At 37.3% G+C, this 23193-nt stretch overlaps 2 protein-coding genes across 3 annotated transcripts; both read left to right on the forward strand.

The window, feature by feature from the left end:
* Nucleotides 1-11354: 11354 nt before the first annotated feature.
* LOC122000509 (glutaredoxin-C9-like) lies at nt 11355-12013 on the forward strand. The gene has a single exon (XM_042554893.1). The coding sequence runs from the start codon at nt 11434-11436 to the stop codon at nt 11905-11907; it is 474 nt and encodes a 157-aa protein (XP_042410827.1). The 5' UTR covers nt 11355-11433; the 3' UTR covers nt 11908-12013.
* A 924-nt stretch (nt 12014-12937) lies between these two features.
* LOC122002603 (pentatricopeptide repeat-containing protein At2g13600-like) lies at nt 12938-16110 on the forward strand. Of its 2 annotated transcripts, none has more exons than XM_042557829.1 (2): nt 12938-15412; nt 15476-16110. In XM_042557829.1, exon 1 carries the CDS (start codon nt 12948-12950, stop codon nt 15255-15257), a length of 2310 nt encoding a protein of 769 aa, XP_042413763.1. In that variant the 5' UTR covers nt 12938-12947; the 3' UTR covers nt 15258-15412; nt 15476-16110. The 2 variants fall into 2 exon arrangements, with proteins under 2 accessions (XP_042413763.1, XP_042413762.1); XM_042557828.1 differs by having other exon boundaries at nt 15487-16110.
* Nucleotides 16111-23193: the final 7083 nt, after the last annotated feature.

The raw sequence follows: 23193 nt of genomic DNA on the forward strand, positions 1-23193 counted from the left end.
AAAAAGCTTTGTACCCTAGACCTTCTATTAAGACAAATTGCAAAGCTAAGATTAATGTTGTTATTCGGAATGATGATAACTTTGTGATAAATAGTGTATCTCTTGAACATAATCACGTCTTGAGCCCGGGAAAGTCACGGCATTTTAGATGTAATAAATTATTGGATTCAACTACAAAGAGGAAACTTGAATTAAATGATCAAGCAGGAATTACTTTAAGTAAAAGTTTTCATTCATTGGTAGTTGAGGCTGGAGGCTATGAGAATTTGACATTTGATGAGAGAAAGTGTAGGAATTATATTTCAGAAGCTAGAAGGTTGAGGTTAGGGGATGGAGATGCTGAAGCCGTGAGTAATTATTTTTGTCGCATGCAAAGTCAGAACTCTAACTTCTTTTATGTGCTTGATTTAGATGAAGAGTCTCGAATAAGAAATGTTTTTTGGGCAGATGCAAGATGTAGGGCTGCATATCATTATTTTTCTGATGTTGTGACTTTTGATACAACTTATTTGACTAATAGTTATGATATGTCATTTGCTCCTTTTGTTGGGGTGAATCATCATGGTCAATCCATTTTGCTTGGATGTGGATTATTATCAAGTGAAGATTCAGAAACATTCATATGGTTGTTTAAATCTTGGCTGACATGTATGCTTGGGCGTGCTCCAAAGGCCATAATCACAGACCAGTGTCGTGCCATGACAATTGCTATTGAAAAGATATTTTCGGATTCTCATCATCGTTTGTGTCTTTGGCATATAATGAAAAAATTACCAGCAAAATTAGGTGGGCATGCTCAATATAAGCTGATAAAGAAACAATTGAAGAATATTGTTTACAACTCACTTAGTATTGATGAATGTGATGAGAATTGGATGAAAATGATTGAGATTTTTAATTTAGAGAACAATGACTGGTTGAAATCTTTGTATGAACAGCGGAATAGATGGATACCTGTGTATGTCAAAGATAAGTTTTGGGCAGGTATGTCCACATCCCAAAGGAGTGAAAGTATGAATGCTTTTTTTGATGAATATGTTCATTCGAAAACTTCTTTGAAGTAATTTGTTGAACAGTTTGATAATGCTCTGAAGAAGAAGATTGAAAAAGAAAAAAATTTGGATTTTGGTTCTTTTAATTCTATGATACCAGTAATTTCTGGTTATCCTATTGAAAGACAATTTCAAAGTTTCTACACTAACAACTTATTTAAGTTGTTCCAAGATGAGATAAGAGGGTTGATGTTTTGCAATACCTCACTAGTGAGGCAAGAAGGGGTTGCTTTTATATTTGAAGTGGTAGAAACATTGTTGGGAAAAAATGGAGACCCTATAAGAGATGCTTCCTTCAGGGTAGATTATACTGAGTTAGATTGTCAAGTGTCTATGCCATCTTTTTGAGTTTCGGGGAATTTTATGTAGGCATGTGATCTCTGTGTTGATACGAATGAAGGTGATTGAGGTTCCTATGAATTATATTATTGATCGATGGCGCAAAGATATTAAACGTGGTTATCAAAGTGTCACTAACATTTATGATGAATATGTTTATGATGGAGAAAGACATCGATATAATATTCTCACTCCATTGATACAAGAGGTTCAACATCTTGGGGCAAATAATGACGACGGTTGTTCTGTTTTGGTGGAAATCTTGAAAGATGCGAAGGAAAAATTGATTGCTATTCAAATAGATCATTCAAGAGCAGACCATTTGAAAGAAGCATCTACATCGAGTTCAAAAATAATACACTCTCCATTAAAAGTAAGATCTCGAGGTCGTCCACCCACAAAGAGGAAACAATCTAAGATTGAACAAATTATGAAGAAATCAGTTGCAAAGGCCAGAAGAAAGGTATGATTTATTATGTTTTAAGCGATAGAGGATTATTGTTTGATACCTATGAGATAACTTTTGCTTTATATAGATATTTATAGCCAAATATCTCTATTTATTATTTATAGGGCTCTTTGTTGAATACAATGTTAGGTCATTCATTCTGTGACAACCAGCCAATCAACAACATAATGATGACGACAACAACCAGCCATTCAATTCTTTCTGTTCTCAAAAACCAGGAGCTAGTGACCAGAGAGGTACATTTGGGCAAACATCAGTGTCAAAACACATTATTTAATGTCAGTTTCAATAACTAATAAGCATTCTAATTGTCATCATGCAGATTGATATTCTGTGATGCAACACAGAACACAAGATTCTTGCGTGTTCAGGCTTTTGGTGTGGTTTGTCAGGGGCTAAGAAGGCAGTCTATATGATGCTTGTTTCTTGTGTTTCTAAGCTTGTTGAATTCTGTGTGACGGTTAATTGTAGCTATGCATGCCATTTTGTAGTTGAACTGATGACAAATCTGTATCTGTGTTTTCAAAGAAGTGTCATGAAACTCGTATAGGAAATGCACCTTATGAACAAGCTAGTCCTTGTGGAAAATTACTAATTCACATGTACTTTGCTATTATTTATCTTATAAACAAACTTTGTTGTTCTCAACAAAGAGGGGGACATCCTACTCAAGGGGGACTAAGCTAAGCATCTGTTCTCTTTTTTTTTTACTTCCTGTGCAAATCTCATCAACTTATCTAATATTTCCAGACTGATTCTATACTTAAGTGCCTGATTGTGGTAGTTTAGACAAGTTTTCATGTCCATAGTATTTAATATGCTCAATTTCTTTTCAGGATCCCATAGCACAGGATGCTTGGAAAAGGAAGTTTTCATCAAACGCATTTATATGGAAGGTATGTGTGTTATATTCTATTTTTTTTATGGCGAATTCTCAAGTTTAGCTGGTTTAGCTCTCTAATCTAAATATTTTTTGTATCAAACATGGGTTTGGCTTGATTTGAATTCTCAAGTTTAGCTAGTTTTTTATCGCACCCATATTTTATGTTCGAATCCTTTTCCAAGCATGCAAAAATTAAGATAGCAGTTTGATATGACAGCATTTGGTAGAGTACCTGCAAAAATCTGCAGTTGTTGCTATTGTATTCTGATGGCTTAGCATCTTTAGGGTTTTTACTATACCAATTTGTATTTCTACTTGATAGTATATCTTACATTAGCCTCTGTAAAATTATCATCTTTTGGACCTGTTTTGTAAATTGCCATAATTTGAGAGGTGTAAAACAAATAGGACAGGGTTATTTTCATCTTATCATTCTTCCTTCGCCTTAGAAATTGCTTCCAAATAAGTTAGGGGTCTACTACGTTCACTCTCCCTCCTATTCGTTGACCTTTAGATTGTATTTAGTATTTTTTTTGCTTTATCATTGATTATGTTTTTGTTGGTTTCGTAAGAATTGATCTACCAACAGATTTCTGTGCTTATAAGTCATTCATGTTCTGCAGCTTCTTACGTCCTCAATTCGGGCAAAACCTTTGCAAATTAACTATGATAAACGAGACCCCAATTCAGTCTTCAGCTGGTTAGATAGATGGACCACTATCAGTTTCTCAGTGCCTACAGCCAAATCGAAACGGAGAATTAATTTGAAAGGCCAAACCAACCGAGCTGTGGAAATTGAATCAGGAAAATCAAGGCGCGTGCAAAATAATTCTGCTTCAAATACTGCAACTGGTCAATCAACAAATACCAACAATGAACCTGAAAAGGAAAAGAGGAATCTGAAAAAGGCAAACGATTCTCCAGTGCGCAATAAAACTAAAGACGATATGAATGTGAAATATTAAATCAATTCTGAATTCTGATGGTATTGTAGCTTTCAAGTATGTTTCTCGTATGTTTCTCAAAAATAAATGTCATCAGTCATCACTGGAGACAATTCTGAAAACTATCGAAATATATCATTCAGTGGTTGTGTAGCTTTCAAGTATGTTTCTTGTACATAAGTGGGTGCTGGTTGTTAGGATGTATACTAAAAGCCTAGCTTTTGGTATAAACATTTATCTAGAAATAAGAATCACATTGGTCAAATGTCTACATTTGTGATAATGTAGTTGTTCAATTAATTTATATTGTAGATAACATGGTGTGTGGTGTCACACACAGGGGATCATGTTATTAGTACCTTATAAATTATAAACAGTAGCTCACGACCAAGATGGAAAGGAACAAACCATTTGAAGGTCGTAGTGTAATTAGGTATTAGTTTATCTTAACTATATAATTACACTAGTACACTTAGAGTGTATTGAGTAGGACCATTAGAGGTCGTTTCTTTTATACTGACTTTATAAAGAAACAAAGACCTCAGTTATTATGGAAGTGTGTGCTCTTAATCCTAATATAATAACAAGCACATATATTTGATATTTATTTCTTTAATTTGTCAATGGGTGAGATTTAGTTCGATGAATCAATAAGCCCGATAAGTTGGGAAATGATATCACTTATAGTGTGTGTTGTTGATTATAGAAGGAAACTGTGTCCTAGAGATACTAGGTTGAGAATGTCCCCAAGAGGAGCTCAAAAGGATTGTCATGTTAAACCCTGCAGGTGGACTTAGTCCGACATGACGATGAAGTTGAGTTGTACTACTCTTGGAGCTAGATATTAATTAAGTGAGTTGTCAGTAACTTACTTAATTAGTGGACATTTGTTATCTTAAACACAGGGAGACTAACACACTCATAATAAGAAGGAGCCCAAAAATGTAATTTGGGATTGGTGCGGTAGTTCAATAATAATTCTCTAGTGGAATGAATTATTATTGATAAAATTAAGTTGTGTGTTCGGGGCGAACACGGGATGCTTAATTTTATCGGGAGACCAAAACCAATTCCTCCTCTCGGTCCCTATCGTAGCCTCTTAATTATAGAGTACTATACCCACCTATACCCACCTTCTTACCCATCCTATAGGGGGCCGGCCAAGCTAGCTTGGAGACCAAGCTAGGGCCGACCATGTTTTGGTTCATGGGTGAATTCATGTGGCCGGCCCTAGCTTGAACTCAAGCTTAGGTGGCCGGCCCTATTAAAATAAAAAGGAATTTTATTTTTAAAATTTTTTTTCATGTGGATAACATGATTTAAAAGAGAGTTTAAAAATTTAAATCTTTCCTTTTATAAGATTCTACAAAAGATTAAGAGAAGAGTTAAATCTCTTTCCTTATTTGTAAATTAAAAGATTGATTTTAATTTTGGTAAAAACTTTCCTTTTAATCATGTTCATAATTTAAAAGAGAGTTTAAAAATTAAATATCTCTTTTATAAAGCTTCTACAAGGATTAAGAAAAGATTAGATATCTTTCCTTATTTGTAGATTGGAAGAGATTTTAATTTTTAAAGATAACTTTCTTTTTATCCACATGTTTAAAAGAAATATTTTAATTTATAAAATTTCCTTTTTATTGACCATCATGAAGGGAAAATTATTAGAGAAATTTTTTATAAAATTTCCGGAAACAAATTAGGAAAGTTTTAATTCTTGATTGAATTAAATTTCCCTTGCTTGGTTTAAAGTGGTCGGCCACATTGTTGATGAGAAAAAAATTATTTTTAATTAAATAAATTTTCCTTATCAATGGCAAAATAATTAAGGAAATTTTTATTTAAATTTCTTTATTTGCCAAGGCCAAGGATTATAAAAGAGAGGGTAGAGGTGCCTTCATTGTGAACAACTCTATTATTTTTCCTCTCTCTTTTTCTTCCTTGGTGTGGCCGGCCATCCTCTCCTCCTTTCTTCTCTTTGATGGCCGAACCTCATCCTTCTTGTGGAGACTCATATGGTGGCCGGATCAAGTTTAGAGAAGAAGAAGAAGAAGAAGGAGAGAAAGAAAGCTTTGTTTCTAGCATCCCTTGGAGCATGGTGGTGGTGGCCGAACCTCTTCATCCTAGAAGAAGTCTTGATGGCCGAAACTTGCAAGGAAGAAGAAGGTGCTTGGTGGTTCTCATCTCGGAAGATCGTTGCCCACACAACGCCCGAGGTTAGAAGAGCAATACGGTAGAAGATCAAGAGGTTTTTTCTACAAGGTATAACTAGTAATTTTTCTTTCCGCATCATACTAGTTATTTATGAAAATAATACCAAATACAAGAGGCTTACGTTCTAGTATTTCGAATATGTTTTTTCGATGTTGTGTTCTTTTGTTGTATTTTTCCTTGTGATTTGATTGTTCTTTTCGGTTAACCTAAAGTTATTTTAGGAAATTAAATATTAGCTTTCTATAAAAGGTTTTGTCTAGTCGGTGGTGGTTGCTCCCATATCCAAGAAGGTCATGTGCCTCGCCACGTCAGTACTGGGAACCAATTATGGAAATTAATATTTAATGGAATTAATAACTTAGGTGATTTGGATCGAACGTGTTAAGTTCCGCAGGAGATCCAAGTCAAAACCTAAAAGAACAAATAGATTAAGTTTTGGATCAAACGTGTTAAGTTCCGCAGGCGATCCAAAATTTAATTTAAAAGAACACATGGTAGCTAGGAAAAGGTTCAGACCTTTGTACAAAATTTTGTACAATGGAACCTCTAGGCTTTCCGAGTAGCAACCAACACTGGTACCATCATCACGTTTCCTTTACAACATTTGCAAGCATCTAACTGTCAGTCCAACCCATTTGGTTACATCCAAATTGTATGTATATGTAACGACCCGCCTCCTACTGACTAGGCTGCGAGGCCGGACCGTTACGTAATGCTGTGCTGGACTATTAATGCGCTATTAATGCGGAATGAAAACTGGATTTATTAAAATTTTACTGAACTAAACGCTGTAAAGTTTAACTTAGTGTTCTGGGGTTGTACACATGCTAGGGGAGGTGTAAACTAGGGGAGGTGTTTACACCTGATAATAAACTTCGGATCGATCCACAGACCGATCTACTGATACTGGCACGGTAGGAACCTCCGGATCGTTCAACCGACCGATCCATAAACTACACCTGCAATCCTGTACGCTGCTGGATCGGTCTGCCGACCGATCCAGCTGGTCCCTGATCGGTCAGTGAGACCGATCAGTGGCTTACTGATCGGTCTGCTGACCGATCAGTGACCGTGTGTGCTCTCTGTTCACACCATTGTTTCTGTATGGGGCTGGATCGGTCTACTGACCGATCCAGGAGTACACTGATCGGTCGGCAGACCGATCCAGTGGCTCACTGATCGGTCGGCAGACCGATCAGTAAGCTTCGTATTCCTCTGTTCGCATCTGGATCGGTCGGCTGACCGATCCATAACAGACGCGAACTCTCTGTTCACGCATGGATCGGTCAGCTGACCGATCCAGGCGTACAACCCACACCCTGATCGGTCTGTAGACCGATCTAGGTTCTGATTTCACCCTGAAACTCTGATTTCAGCACTCTGGCGTGCCAAAACTTCACACAACAATTCTAAAATCAATTGGAATATATTCTAGCAACTATTAACCAGCATTCTAACATAATTACTAACAAACTAAGTAAATCTCCCATGGTTTAAACATTCTAAGGTCTAGAAATGCATGAAAGAAGAAGTACTAAGAATTCAACTATTCAAGCTTGCTAAAGTATATAAATTTTATCATTGCAAATTAGAGGTTGTTCCGGTTCATCGCTGGAAAGTAACTTTATAGAATTATGCAAAAACCCAGTAATACGGGATGCTTGTCTACTAATCCGTGAAATTTTTTGAAGTTAATTTAAATTTAATCAGAAAGCAACCAATTTAAAAAGGTTAAAACGGATTCTCTCTTTTTGGCCCTGTAGTAAGTTTTCTTCCTTGGCAACAAACAAGAAGCCCAATTTAAACTTTCCATTCAAATATCTGCATAGTGGTATGTCTCACTTTTGCTTGAATACCAGATTGAATTCTACATAGAGATCATTAAAGATGTTTTTTTCCCTTTGTTTTATAATGGGAAAATGCTGGGAGAACAGAGTTTGAGCACTCTAGCGAAAAGATTGATCGCTTTGGTTAGTATAAACGCGACTAAATCTGAACATATTTTGTTGTGAAAAGAAAAAGTGCCTTAGCTTTCATGAAGTAACAACCAAGTTGATTTGTTGTATCTTATATCCAACTAAATAAGTCCGGAAAGAAGAACAAAGAAGAATACATCATTACAAATTATCAAACCATTATATAACATGTTCTGCATTATCCATCTTAACTAAAAACAAATTATCCTATCACATTACATCACCAACATTACTCCACTAATTAACAAGACCGAACTAACAAAGTAATAAGGTATACAGCCAAAAGAGTTAAATTCACTATAACTAATATCCAGACCATTGATGGTACATTCCAATTTCCTAAATTATGCCCACGAGAAGCAATGTATTCACTTCCTAACCTTGACTCTATTCTTCCTAACCTTCCATGACATATGTCACTTCTGTCTTCATTAGACAAAGTATCGCCTACCACCTACTTTTGCCAGCCATGTTGCGCACATCCATAATACCTCCTTCCGGGATTTTTGCTCGATCTAGAAACACATACCAATGTTCTTCGTCCGCAATCTCTACATGGTACATGTTCAAGTTTTGCGTCGTCAATGGAGCTGTAACTTGATGATGCCATCTTTTAACAACCTATTAAGCAAACAAGAATTATTTAGATTCATTTATTTTGTAATGCTCATAGATTGTATGCTAAATCAATGGAAAAATAGGAAATAATCTATTTTATGTTATTGTATAAATCAACAATAAGTACTACATAAATTATCTCATTTTGATAATAACCACTAAGTAAAACAAAACCTTATTGCCTCCATCAGTTTTTCCTTGTGATGGAGAATCTTGCTCTGTACATTCATTAGCATGCAGTCTCAGAACCTAATTTACAAGATACGAAAATATTGACTGAATTAACTATGAAGGAAAATACTTATTTGACTAAATGTTGTAGGGCCATATGATTTCAACTCTCATTTGCTATAGCTCTCAAGGCCTATGCATAAGCCTCTGGCATTACATATTAGATGGCATGCCAATTCACAGGCTAGAATTGTACAGTGTGTCAGCTTCGTATGGGTAGTTAGTCAGGCTGGTATCATGTGTCGGAATGATGACTCATTCTGAATTTTATGAAAGACTACCAATCTGCATAAAATTCAAATCTGTATGAATACATACCATATGATAAGTAATAAGGAGTTAAAAGTTATAATCGTTGAGCATCAGACTTGCAATAATTATTCCGCTGAAATGTCGACGTGACTAATGACATTTTGGGAAGGGTAAGACTTGCAAGAAACAAAAAAAATGAGAGAACCAAGATTACAGGTCAATAGGCCATAAGAAACCAGAAAGCAACCTTTGCACCCGGACACGATCAATGAATAGTTGGAAGAAAAAAAACAGGAAAGCAACTCTAATCATCAATAATTTCAAGAAAAAAAAAAAGAACAGATCAGTGTCAGTCAATATTGGTGAAAAGAGACCAAAGTAACTCACACTCCTCCCGTTACTCCACCGGCCACAAGGGACTTGCAGATGCTCAGGATCGCGTGACTGGGAACCTTGACTCCCTCTTGCGCGAGCTTCGCCTCCTCCGCGAGATTCACTATCGTCGTCACCGTCGAGCAAGAATCTTCATCAGCTAAGGTCCGAATAGCAGAAAATCGAGTCGATTTGGACAAAAATCAGCTAAGGAAAACACCTCATACCTGATTCAGGGCAGATTTAGGGCAGGGGAGAGTTTTCTGCCGAGCGCCGAGAGATTTAGGGCACGGAGCCGGAGAGAAAATGCGACGGCAAGAGGCTTTGCGCCGAGAGCAGAGAGCGGAGGGAAAGAGCGACGGCAAGGAGGCGGAGAGAAAATGCTAGGGCAGGAGGGCCGAGAACAGCGAGCGGAGGGAAAGAGCGACGGCAGGGAGCGGGGAGAGGAGAAAACCAATTAGGGCAGGAGGGGGAGAGAAAGCGCGAGCCGGGCGAGAAAAGAAACGAGCGGGGCGTGAAAAAAAAAACCAAAGAACGAGCGGGGAGAGAAAAAAAAATCAAATGTTGACTTTGATCCGCCACTGTCCACGCAGGATGCCACATCGTTCGCGGCGCAAATTCGAGATGCAGTTTCGAGCTGCATATCATTTCTCTATATATATTGGAAATATAAAGTTTTGTAAATAGTGTCTAACACAAATATTTTTAATAAATAAAAATGCATTTTCATTTTTAGTATATTGCGTCACTTAATTTTAAAAAAACATTATGAATAAGTATTTAAAATATAAAAATTGTTTAAAATATTTTCATTAGTTTCATCAGTAATGAATTACTAACTTTTTAAACTTATTTTTATTTAAATATTTGCCTATACTTATATGAATTACTAATATCACGAAATTAAGCAGATGTTTCATGATCTCATGGCGTACGTCAATCGATGTCGGCAACGGCACGTCAACCACATCCGATCCGATATTCCTCATTTCTTACGTGGACGATTCTGAATCGTCAGATCCCTCACTAACCGGCCCACCACTGATGATGTAACTCGAGCGTTGACCGGAATGTTTGTTAACAGGAGGGCCAATCCAACTATCTTCTTTATTCTAATATCTTATACTATGTGGAGTCGACCTGATCTAGTCCGGCTTGTCCGAATGCGAAATTAGAATTATAAATAAATTGAATTCAGTTGAATTTTAAGATGTTTAAATTTATTTGATAAAATTATTGAATTGTGCTGAATCTAGTTTAAAATAAATTAAGTTTTTGAAATAATTATTTAAATTTCATTTGATTTATTTGTTATGAATTTAAGATTGTTGAAATTTAACTTGAACTTGATTCATTTATATATTATCAAACTCTTAATTCAAATTTATTTGATTGTTTAAAATTTTTAATTATTTGATTGATTATTATGTTTATTTATTATATTTATTTTAATATTTATTTAATATATTAAAAAAATTATTAATAAATATATTTTATAAATATTATTCACGAACATTAATAAATGAAATATCCACTCAAATTTATTTATTTAATTAAATTTAATTAAATTTATTTAATTAATTAATTATATATATATTAAATAAATATAAATAAATTTTATCAAACTAAATATCAAATTTATTTACTAATGGTTCTTTTACAATGCTACGCGAAATATGGGTAGCCGAACGAAAGAGAGCCGATCCTCCTGCAGGTTTGCTGATGTCATCAGACTCGAGGTAGGTTTGCGCGTGGAATCCGCTGGGAAGGAGTGACGGTGACGTCATCCGAGTGAGGGAGGGGAGGATAGCAAGTTGACAACCCGGGTTTGCTGATGTCATCAGACTGGAGGTAGGTTGCGCGTGGGATCCGCTGGGAAGGAGTAACGGTGACGTCAGCCGGCGGAGGCGGTGGTTTTGCAAGTTGAGAGCTGCTTGCTGACGCCATAGGATGTGCGTTACGTCATCCCCACGGCGCTTCTGTTACTATATATTCCTCCTCTCTCTTCTTTCCATTTCCGTGTCTCGTTTTCCCTCAATTTTCTGGAATTCATCGGAAAAAAGGGGTAAAGAATTGCAAAAGGATGCAGGAAGCGATCCCGTACTCCTCGTCCCGGCCGCGCTACGGGGGGCGCTTGACAGCGCCAGGAGAATTTTCGACTTTGCCGACGTCTTCCTCGTCCTCCCCCTCCGCGTCCCTTTCCGGGGGCGACGGCGAGGCCGCTGGGGCGATGAGGGTGGTCGTGGCGGAGAATCCGGCGGTAGTCCTCGGCCGGAGAGGTTGCTTCATGTGCCACGTCGCGAGGCGGCTGCTGATCGGGCTGGGGGTCAACCCAGTGGTGTGTGAGTTCGGGGAGCAAGCCGCTGAGGAGGCGGCGGCTCTGGTGGAGGGGACGGCCGAGATCCAAGTCTCCGATGGGGATCTTCAGCGGCCGCTAATTCTCCCTGCGGTGTTCGTGGGGGGAAGGCTTCTCGGCGGTCTCGACCGACTCCTCGCCGTCCACATCACCGGCGAGCTCGTGCCTATCTTGAAGGAGGCTGGAGCTCTCTGGCTCTAAATGACCTTTAATTTCTACCCTTTGTATATTACTATGAATTTGGAGGCCTTCTACGTTTTCTGACCATTTCATTTCATCACAATTCAAGAAAATTTCTTTTATGATTTTTACCAGCATCAAAAATTTTAAAATGAAATAAAAATGTTGGAAAGATTGATCCCATTAATATTAATCAAAGATAAAATAGACTATAAAATCATAATTGCTATAAGGTTATAATAATTATGATTTCGTAATTATTATAATATAAATTATATATTAATACAATTGAATTAGTGTTATAGAAGTAACAAATAACGTGTCCGATCATTTTGGAATTTATACAGGAGATAATAATGATAATAATAAAAACAGTTAAGTAATTACATCTGGGTTGTTAGTGGGAAAAGATGTTTTAATAAAAATAAAAAAGAAACACCCTTTTATATTTCAAAAAATAGGAATATTTTTTTGACTTTTGACCCTTTTTTTATTACGATTCAACCAACCAACGGCGGCATGGAGTGAAACAGAGCGCATCATCCACGTCCACTTGGCTGTGGAGTCGTTAGCCAAAAATTCGTTGACTTTGACTTTGCAGATGTTAAAAGCCGACGATGACCATAAATGCGTCATCAGGGAAGGTATAAGTTTGACTTTGGGGATGTGAAAACGAAAAGATGTCCCTAACTAATTGACGGCCTTATGCATGAAACGTACTGCATGACATCTTATTTTTTTATTTTTTTTCTAAATCCAACTATTAAGCCCTTCTAATTAATTTATCCTAAAAATAAACGATCCGATATTGTAAAAGTTTCTCAATCAGAGTAAATCACAAACGCCATTCCATTGTCAGCGGATTGTCTTTTCTTAAAAAAATTTAATTTCGTAGTACGTCATAATGAAGAATCGATATGTGAAAACCTAATTAACAAGCATCTTACCATTGGACCGGGGCAAATCTTACGTATCGTTGACACGTTCCGGTCGGTTTAATTTTTAAATTCGGTTCGGTTCGATTCGGTTCGGTTCGACAACGCAGCGGAGCTCTTGACGAAATGCCCCATCCGAATCCTACGGCCGCACGAGCCGCCGTCACTTCCCTTTCCCGAGCAGCTCAATCGGCCAAAGCACGCCCAGTCTCCGACGCCACCCACCGCGATCCCCGCTGCCTCAGCGCCGTCATCTCCGGCCTCGCCCTCGACGGCCGCCCGCTGGAAGCTCTTCGCCTCTTCAAATGGTTCCAGATCTCCGCCCTCGACCCCGACGAGTTCACCCTCTCCAATGCGCTCTCGCTCTCCGCCAATCTCAGCGCGCTGGACCAGGGACGGCAGATTCAAGCTTTCATCTTCAAGAAGAATCTACCCATGGACGTCGCCGCCACCAACTCGCTCATCAATCTCTACTTCAAGTGCGGCAGCGTCGCCGACGCGGAGAAGGTGTTCGACGGTATGCTTCTGAGAGATGTCTACACTTGGACTGCGATGGTCTCGGGCTACGCACACAGCGGAAAATTAGAAAGGGCCATGACTTTTTTCGAGACGATGCCCGCTAGAAACACTGTTTCTTGGAACTCGATGATCAATGCTTATCAGAGAGAAGGGTGTCATGAGATGGCATTGGAATTGTTTTCCATAATGAAGACGCAAGGAGAGGCCTTGAGTGAGCTAACATTTGTTGCGGTTCTGAAGGCATGTGCAAGTCTTCAACAATTGAATTACGGTGAGGGAGTTCATTGCTGCTTAGTCAAATTGGGATGGGTGAGGAGTATGCTCGTTGGGAGTGTGTTGATGGATATATATACAAAATGTGGTGGTTTACAAGAAGTTCAGAAAGTTTTCAATGATATTGGCGAGCATAATGTTATCTCCTGGTCTATCTTATTGGGAGGGTATGCTCAGAATGGGAGCATTTTGGAGGCTGAGGTGATATTTAAAGAGATGCCGGAAAAAAATGTGCGAACATGGAATTTAATGATTGATGGTTATGTGCGGAACGGGATGCTTGACAACGCTTTTGAACTGTTTGTTGATATGTTGAAAGTTGGCATGAAGCCAAATAGCTTTACCTTTACGAGCCTCATAAGTGGATGCTCAAATCCAGAACATACAAGAATTGGCAAGAAGTTTCACGGCTATGTGGTCAAAGGAGGCCTGGAATCAGAGACTCCAGTATGCAGCTCCTTGATTACAATGTATGGTGAACACAGAAATATTGGTGATGCTTGTTCAATTTTTGACATGATGGTTTCTCGTGATGTAGTTTCATGGACAGCTATGGTTGCTGCTTACATCTCTTATGGGAATCTAGATGCAGCTCTTGACATCTTTGATAGAATGCCAAGTAAGAATCTAATATCATGGAACACAATGATGTTTGGCCATTTGCAGAAATGTCGAAGCTTGGAGTTCAACTCTCTCAATGTGATGAGGAACCCACCTGCTCTGCTGTTCTTCTATCGTATGGAAAAATCATCTGTCAGAGCCAACCACTTCTCCTACAACTGTGCCTTGAGTGTTTGTGCTAACATTGGTGCTCTAGAACAAGCCAGAGCAATCCACTGTAGGACTGTGAGAAGAGGATATGAATCTGACCTGGGAGTAGGCAATGCTTTGATCACTGTTTATGGAAAATGTGGAGCTCTTGATGATGCTGAAGTATCTTTTAAATCCTTGATATATCCTGACATGATATCTTGGAATGCCTTGTTGACAGGGTATTCACAAAATGGACATGGAGATAAAGTTCTTGACATCTATGAGAAAATGCAGAAATCAGAAGTTGCACCAAATCATGTCACTTTCATAAATTTACTTTCTGCATGCAGTCATCTGGGAATGATAGAGAAAGGCCTGGAGTTCTTCAAACGGATGGAGAAAGATCACAATGTTAAACCCACAAGGGAGCACTACACTTGTATCGTAGATCTCCTTGGTCGAGCTGGTTATCTGAGAGAGGCTGAATCTGTTATTGGAAATATGCAAATAGTACCTGATGCAGTGGTGTGGGGAGCACTACTGGGGGCTTGCAAAATGCATGGAGATCCTGAGATGGGTAAACGAGCAGCTGACCAAATTGTTCTTCTGGAACCAGATAACAGCTCCGCTCTTGTTGCATTGGCTGAAACATTTGCAGCTGCAAATATGTGGAAATATGTAGTTGAAGTGAGAACATTAATGAAGGAAAAGAAGCTTCTTAAGGAGCCAGGAATCAGCTCAATTGAGATAAGAAATCAATCTTGCATGTTTCTGTCTGCTGATCCTTGCAGGCAGGAAAAGGATTGCATCCATGACATGTTGAATAGCCTTTATGGTAACATGATTGAAGGAAACTATACCTTAGATTCTGAACTTGTGGCTTTTGGTTGACTGTGGTATAATTTATTCAATAGAAAGGCTGATCATATAGAAGTGCAATTAAGAAGGGACCACGGAAAACCATTTGAATGTGATCTTGGGAGAATAAAGATTCTCCACCGGCTGTGACAATAACAGGATATTTTTCTTAACCACGACTTCAACAGGTATTTTAAAGTAATGTCAATTGTTTTCTGTAATGTTTTTATTATGTCACAGGCTTTGAATAGTGAGTTTGCAGGATTCCTCTCCTCATGGTCAACTGAATCAGATACCTATTCTTGGCGGCTCACCATCACTCTCAGAATGATACAAAATCACACCAGCATCATGGGGTAAAAGTTATTATACAAAGAACAACTGAGTTTCCTCTATAACATTGAAATGGAATTAGGAGATGCTCGGTGTTCCAAAATATTCAACAAATAGCTTGCTTGTTTGTGTGATCTTTTGAACTTAGAACGTGACTAGCAGTAACTTCTCTGGAAGGTGATTTATCTATCTGCTTATTCCTGCCAAAATGCCTTGATCCAATCAACTTCTTTGATTTGTGGCTGTTAGCTAGCTGAGGGGGACACTTGGGAAGGGTTTAATCTTGTAGAGAGAAATGAACATCAGGAGGTATGTTGAGGTGCACATCAATCATGTTATTGATAGTTGACATTGCATATGCCCAGTATGAATGTCAAAACTTGTGTGAGATTGATTTCTTAGTATTACTCTGTCAACTCCTCCATTTTTGTGTGGCAACATTCGCCCCTTAAATACAGCTGTCCATGTAATTTTGATGCTTCTATGTTAGGATGTTATGTGTTGATAGAACTATGAAGAATTCATTTTTGAAAACAGTCCAAGTGAATCTGTCTTCTTGGTGATTATGTTAATTGGTTAAAAGGCTAGAAAGTTAAGTTCCCTCCTCGAGGTTGTGATCATGTGAGGTTTATGACACCATTTTGAAAAGGAGCATAAGACTGCGGAAGTCCAGGTTAATAAATCCATTGACCTCCTTCATTCTTCTTGTTGCAAACATGAGACTGGGCCACCTTGCATTTCATCCTTTTGTAGTATCAGCTCCAGATCATGAGAATGCACTTTTTGTTCTAGCAATTCTATGAATAATTACTTTGGTAACCTAAAGATGGTCATGAAGTATGTTGCGATAATCAATAAGACACTTTTCACTTAGACTATTTGTTCTGCCAAAAAAGAAACGAATCTTCGAAGGTGCTAATCATTTTGATTTTATTGAGAGGATGAAGCTGGCTTTATGCTAATAGCTTGTTTAGAGAAAGGGCAATCCAAACTTTGATGGAGTTTCGTTCAGAAGCCTTATAATAAGAACGCATGAAAAAACATGGAATTCAGGTTATTGATTGTAGCAAGTGATGGGGTATTTCTCCCATGTAGCAAGGGCTCAATCCCTAGCAAGACCACTTGTAGCGATTGAACTTTTGATGTACATGGGTGCTATGTCATAAGTGGGCGGTCACATTTTCTAGATTTATTTGATGGACAGAAGAACGACCGTCTATCCAATGATTAGTATGATTGTAATATATATTTGTGGGCGACTTTCACTGAGTTTGGATGCCTTGAGTGGATTTTGGTCGCTCAAGGTATCCAGGAGTAGTTCGGGCACCCAGACTCATTGAGAATCATCTACTGGTCGCCCACTAACTTGCACACTCTTACTTGAGCGACAGTAGGGGACATCCAACATGGATGATTTGACGTGGTCAAAATTATTATTATTTTTATTTCTCTCTCATCTACAAGCAATTCTTTTCTCTCTCTTGCATGCAAACAACTCTTTTCTTTTTCCTACATGTAAGGTGATACTGATTTCTACAAATTAGCACAAGGTGGTGCTAGTTTGTATTGATCTTTAAAGGCCATCACTAGTGCTGGTTTGAAACCAACACCAGCCAACACCGACGTGGTGTTGGTTTCTATAAACCAACACCAACGTGTTGGATTATTAAGACACTAGAGGGGGTGAATAGCGTTCTTCGCAAATCACGATTAAAAACAAGTTACGTAGCGGAAATAACAATAAGGAGAAGGAAAGGAGAAAGAAAAGGCAAGCGCTAACATAGGTAGTTTTTATTTGGTTCAGAGCTTTCGACAACCCCTACTCCAACCTTGCACTGTCGAGTGCTTTCGTTGGATAATCCACTAATAGTTTGAATGATTACAGAATTTAAGTAAAGAACTATAAGAAAATGTTACTGACAACAGGGAACATAAATAGATCTTGATCGTCGATTGTCGAACGAGCGTTACAGCATCGTAAGAGTTTTTCCGGAGCAGCGCGTAAGAATGAAAGTCATAGAAAAAGTTATTCTCAAGTTGCTGGTCAAAGACCTTTATATAGTTTCATTTCGGGTGTTTGGAACCCCTCCGGGTGCTTGGACCATTGCTGACATGGCGATCTCTCGTCGAAACTTGATTCGTCAAGTTTATCCACTTCTAAGCGCCCAAACTCCCTCCGTGTGCTTGGACCGTTGATGTGGGTATGACCGGTTGTCGTGCTCCAACTCAACTTTGGGATGAAATTTTTGGTCCAGGCGCTTGGACCAGCTCCGGGCACTTGGACCGTCCAAGTGCCTGGTTAGGCCGCTCGGGCGAGGTTAATCTGGACGCCTGGACTCCGGGCACTCGAACCCTTTCCAGGCGCCTGGACTCTTTTTTTTTAGCAACTTCTTTTTCTGCAAAAAAAGAGTTAGCCTAGACAACAAAAAAAATATGGTTATCCTGCAAAACAATGTTAGCACAATATAGTAGGATAGTAGTAGTAATTAGATCATGTCTCCTCGATACCATGATCTAGTAAAGGTCTCAACTTAAGTTTCCCAAATGGACCTAAGTTGAACCGATACCTACAATTTTTTCAACCGGGAACGTGTCCACACTGGATCTCTCCTCCAGTTGCTTACCTCTTACTTATCAACTGTAGTTGCTTACTTACCTTTAACCCACCAGGTCTTCCCGCCAGTTGTCAGGTCTGCAGACTCAATTAGATTTTGGTCGATTGTCAGGTCCCGCGGATCCAATCGGACTTCCAACTAGATATAAGGTCCCACGGACCTATCTGGACTTTGCACCGGCTATCGAGCCCTGCGAACTTAGCTGGATTTCAACCTGGTGTCAAGTCCTTCAGATCTGTTAACTCCTGCACACTTGGTAAAATAATTACACTACAAAACACTCAAACTTTAATTTACTTGTTATTCATCAAAATCTAAACTAAATCATTAGTGCAAATTACACCAACACAATATTCGTGTTGGTTTCTACAAACCAACATAAACGTAGTGTTGGTCTTTAAAGACCAACACCAACGCTAGTTTGAAACTAGCATGGGTGCACCAGCACCATGTTAGTGCTAGTCTTTAAAGATCAACACTATGTTGGTGTTAGTTGGTGATAGTTTCAAACTAGTGTTGGTGCTGATTTGTAGAAATTAATCAATACCACTTAGGTGTTGATTTATATAAATTAGCACCACCAGATAGAAGAGAGAAAAAAATTACATGTAGATGAGAAAGAGAAATAAATAATAATAATTTTTGGCCATGTTAAATTATGAATATTAGATGTCATTCATCATCGCGTAGGTCAAAATGTGGAGGGTATCATTTTATATATATTCTTAAATAAGCCCCTAATCCATCTGCTTCTTAAATAAACCCCTAATCCATCTGCATGTTAATGTCATGTCATAACTAGTAGATTACGTGCCTGAGTTTGACGTGACTAACCGTGGTACTCTCTTAGACGCAAGTTAAAAGTCAGTTTATTTTGCTTCATACTCTTTTCGTAGTGAACTCCATTTGTGAAACACTCTTGTTAGAGTAATGTTAAACACATCACAAACTTTGCAGTGTGAGTGAGGCCCGTCCATTTGCAACTTATTTCACTTTCTTGAAATCACTCCTGAAATATATGCTGCTATTTGATCTGCAAACGAAGCAGGCAATTCCTCTCGTTGAGAAAACTTAACTATCTAATATAAATCAACAATATTAGATATACATCTTAAGTCATTATCAATAAAAATAAAACATGTACAATTCTTAAAATTAAGTAGTGGAGATAATAGATGATAAGTAAAACATATTTATATTTAAGAAGAGAATAATAGTATAAGTATTAAGAGAAATATACGATGACTTAGATACAATATGAGATAAGATGATATCAAAGTTGAAAATAATATCTAAGAGTATACTCGACGAGTCAAATTAGGGGTATCAATTCGGATGGATCAGGTTCGGGTTGGGTTGGAAAATTATTTTTATAAAAAATTTCAATCCGAATCTGAGTATAATCTGAAACCCCTAAACTTGAATCCGAACTTGACCAACCCGAATAACTTGATTAAAAATGATTTTTTAATTATTTTTCTATAATTTTTTACTTTTATCTCAATACTTCATTATTATCATACTAAGATTGATATTGATATATATAAAACATCTTAATTTTTAAAATCAAATTTGATTTACCCCTAAAAAACCTTCTAAAATCTAAATTTTGGGTCAATCAACTGATCCAAAAATCTCCAACCTGAAAACCCTTCAACCCGAATCTAAAAACCTCCAACCCGAACCTAATTTTTTTTTTGAGTCAGGTAGTCAAGTTGAGTTTATTTTAACACCTCTAAGTCAAATGGATACGCACTATCAAACAAAGAATCTTAGTGGTAGAATGAGAAAGTATAAAAGAAATTGAAAGAAAAACGAACAACGTATAAGAAATTATATACTTATATGAACGAGGAAAATTTTTTTTAAAAAATACAGTAGCTAAGAAAGTCGTGAATGAAGTTAAGAATTAAACTTTTTAATGCTTATATAAAAAATTGGATATAAAAGAAATGGAAAGAGATATTTATAGAATAACTAAAATGAGAGAGAGGAAGACAATATATCTTATCAAAATAAGATGTACAAAGATGAATGCAATAGGGTACTAATAAATGATGAGAGAATAAAAAAGTGATGGGAGATATATTTTTATTAACTTTTTAATGAAGGTTTAGGTGACCAATTTAACTTGAGTAATTTAAGTAGCTTAAATGAGTATAAAAATTTCAATCCGAATCTGAATATAATCTGAAACCCCTAAACTTGAATCCGAACTTGACCAACCCGAATAACTTGATTAAAAATGATTTTTTTAATTATTTTTCTATAATTTTTTACTTTTATCTCAATACTTCATTATTATCATACTAAGATTGATATTGATATATATAAAACATCTTAATTTTTAAAATCAAATTTGATTTACCCCTAAAAAACCTTCTAAAATCTAAATTTTGGGTCAATCAACCGATCCAAAAATCTCCAACCTGAAAACCCTTCAACCCGAATCTAAAAACCTCCAACCCGAATCTAATTTTTTTTTGAGTCAGGTAGTCAAGTTGAGTTTATTTTAACACCTCTAAGTCAAATGGATACGCACTATCAAACAAAGAATCTTAGTGGTAGAATGAGAAAGTATAAAAGAAATTGAAAGAAAAATGAACAACGTATAAGAAATTATATACTTATATGAACGAGGAATTTTTTTAAAAAAAAATACAGTAGCTAAGAAAGCCGTGAATGAAGTTAAGAATTAAACTTTTTAATGCTTATATAAAAAATTGGATATAAAAGAAATGGAAAGAGATATTTATAGAATAACTAAAATGAGAGAGAGGAAGACAATATATCTTATCCAAATAAGATGTACAAAGATGAATGCAATAGGGTACTAATAAATGATGAGAGAATAAAAAAGTGATGGGAGATATATTTTTATTAACTTTTTAATGAAGGTTTAGGTGACCAATTTAACTTGAGTAATTTAAGTAGCTTAAATGAGTATAAAAATTTAAATTTTTATCATAGAATTTAAATTTCAGCAGTAAAACAAACTTTAAATAGGATGTAAAATGAAAAAATAGTTGGACTAAATGATTTTTCGATAGATGTATGGAAGTACCTAGAGAAAGAAAGTATTGAATGACTTACAAAGTTATTCAACCTGATATTGAAAACTAAAAAAATACCTAATCAACGGAGGGTAAATATTTTAGTTCCCTTATATAAAAATAAAAAAGGCGTATATGCAAACTATAGAGGTATTAAACTAATGAGTCATACCATAAAATTTTTAGAAAAAAGTAATAAAACAAACTAAGGAGACTGCGATGACAAAAATTTAATTTAGATTTATACTTGGAAGGTCGACAATAGAAGCTATACATCTTTTTAGATAGTTAATTGAAAAATATTGAAAATATAAGAAAGACCTACATATGATATTCGTTGACATAGAAAAAACTTAAAATAGAGTCCCAAGGAAAATTAGATGAAAAATTCTAGAAAAGAGAGGTGTTAGCATAACATATATTGAACTAATTAAGGATATATATGAGGATGTAATGATAAGAGTGAAATCTTCAGGCAGATTAATCGAAACATTTCTCATAAAGATAGAATTATATCAAGACTCTACTCTAAGTCCTTATCTTTTTAATCAGGAAAAAATTCACTAGACACATCTAAGATACAATACTATAATGCATGTTATTTATAGATGATATTATTGTAGGGGATCGGTGACCGACTATAAGGGGGGTTGGATAGCTAGGTCACCCCGAACTTCTTTTCTTCTCTACAAAAGATTAGTGCACACGTGGAAATACAACTAACTAATGAAAACAATAAAGAAAGAATGCCAAATCGCTAACAAGCTCGATGTAACGTGGTTCAGAGATTGCTTGCTCCTACACCACGACGTGTCCTTGAGGTGGACGAGCCCTTGATCCTTCGGTGGATCAATCTCCGGCAATCTCCGACTAGAGCTTTCTCCTTCTCGGTGGAGCAAACCTCTCACAAAGGATCTCTTCCTCTTTACAATGATGAACTTAGGTTTAGGAGGAAGAGAGTAGGCTTGGAAGCTTTGGGCAATGACAAGGAGTTATTCAATAAGCATGAGTAACCTCCTTCAAGCCCCAAAGCTTCCCTTAAATAAGAGGAGAGAGTTGATCATCATATCAACTCATCTCGGCACCAGTCGACTGGCAAAACCATCAGTCGACTGGTGTTACCGTTAGAGGTAGCCAACGGTTACTTTCCAGCACCAACGGTCATTTACCAATCGACTGCTAAAACTAGCAGTCGACTGGTAGCTATTTGCTGAGCGAACAGAATGCTTCTGTTCGCTGCCAGTCGACTGCTAAAACATGCAGTCGACTGGTGCAGTCGACTGCTAAAACATGCAGTCGACTGCTAAAACATGCAGTCGACTGATGCAATTGACTGCTAAAAGTTGCAACCGACTGGACTGCACCTTGTTACACACTCACACTCATCCTCTCCGGAGTCACCCTTGAAGTCCTCTTCCTCGACCTTCGTCCCTCGGATGCACCCGAGCCCGCGGCTCCTCTCCGTGCCATCCTTCACGTTGCCTTGAAGTCCACTTCCCTCGGCTCTACTCCGTTGCTCCTCATCCGGCAGTCCCTCGGATGCCTTCCACACCATCCTTCACCGACTCAAGGATCCGAGCACTAGGATGAGCTTCCCAAGCTTAGTTACACCAAGCTCCTCATGTGTGTTTCACCAAGTCCTGCAAGACTCAAACACACATATCAAACACATATGAAAGTCTAACTTAAACTTTTTGACACACACATCAAAACCATGATCGTACCGATCAAACTTGGGTCGATTGCACCAACAATTATTTTAGTAGATGAGACACGTAAATGAATAAATGTTAAACTCGAATCTTAGTAGGAAATCAGAAAAGTGAAAAGTTTTAGGCTTAGTAGAGTAAAAACATAATATATAAAATTTAAGTTTAATAATATTAGACGTAATGAGACAATTGTTAAGATAGGGTATAATGAATTGTTAGAGTTTTCAGAATTTATATTCATTTTTATAAAAGGCTG

Source organism: Zingiber officinale, chromosome 7A (genome assembly GCF_018446385.1).
Source record: "Zingiber officinale cultivar Zhangliang chromosome 7A, Zo_v1.1, whole genome shotgun sequence".
Classification (NCBI taxonomy): Eukaryota; Viridiplantae; Streptophyta; class Magnoliopsida; order Zingiberales; family Zingiberaceae; genus Zingiber; species Zingiber officinale.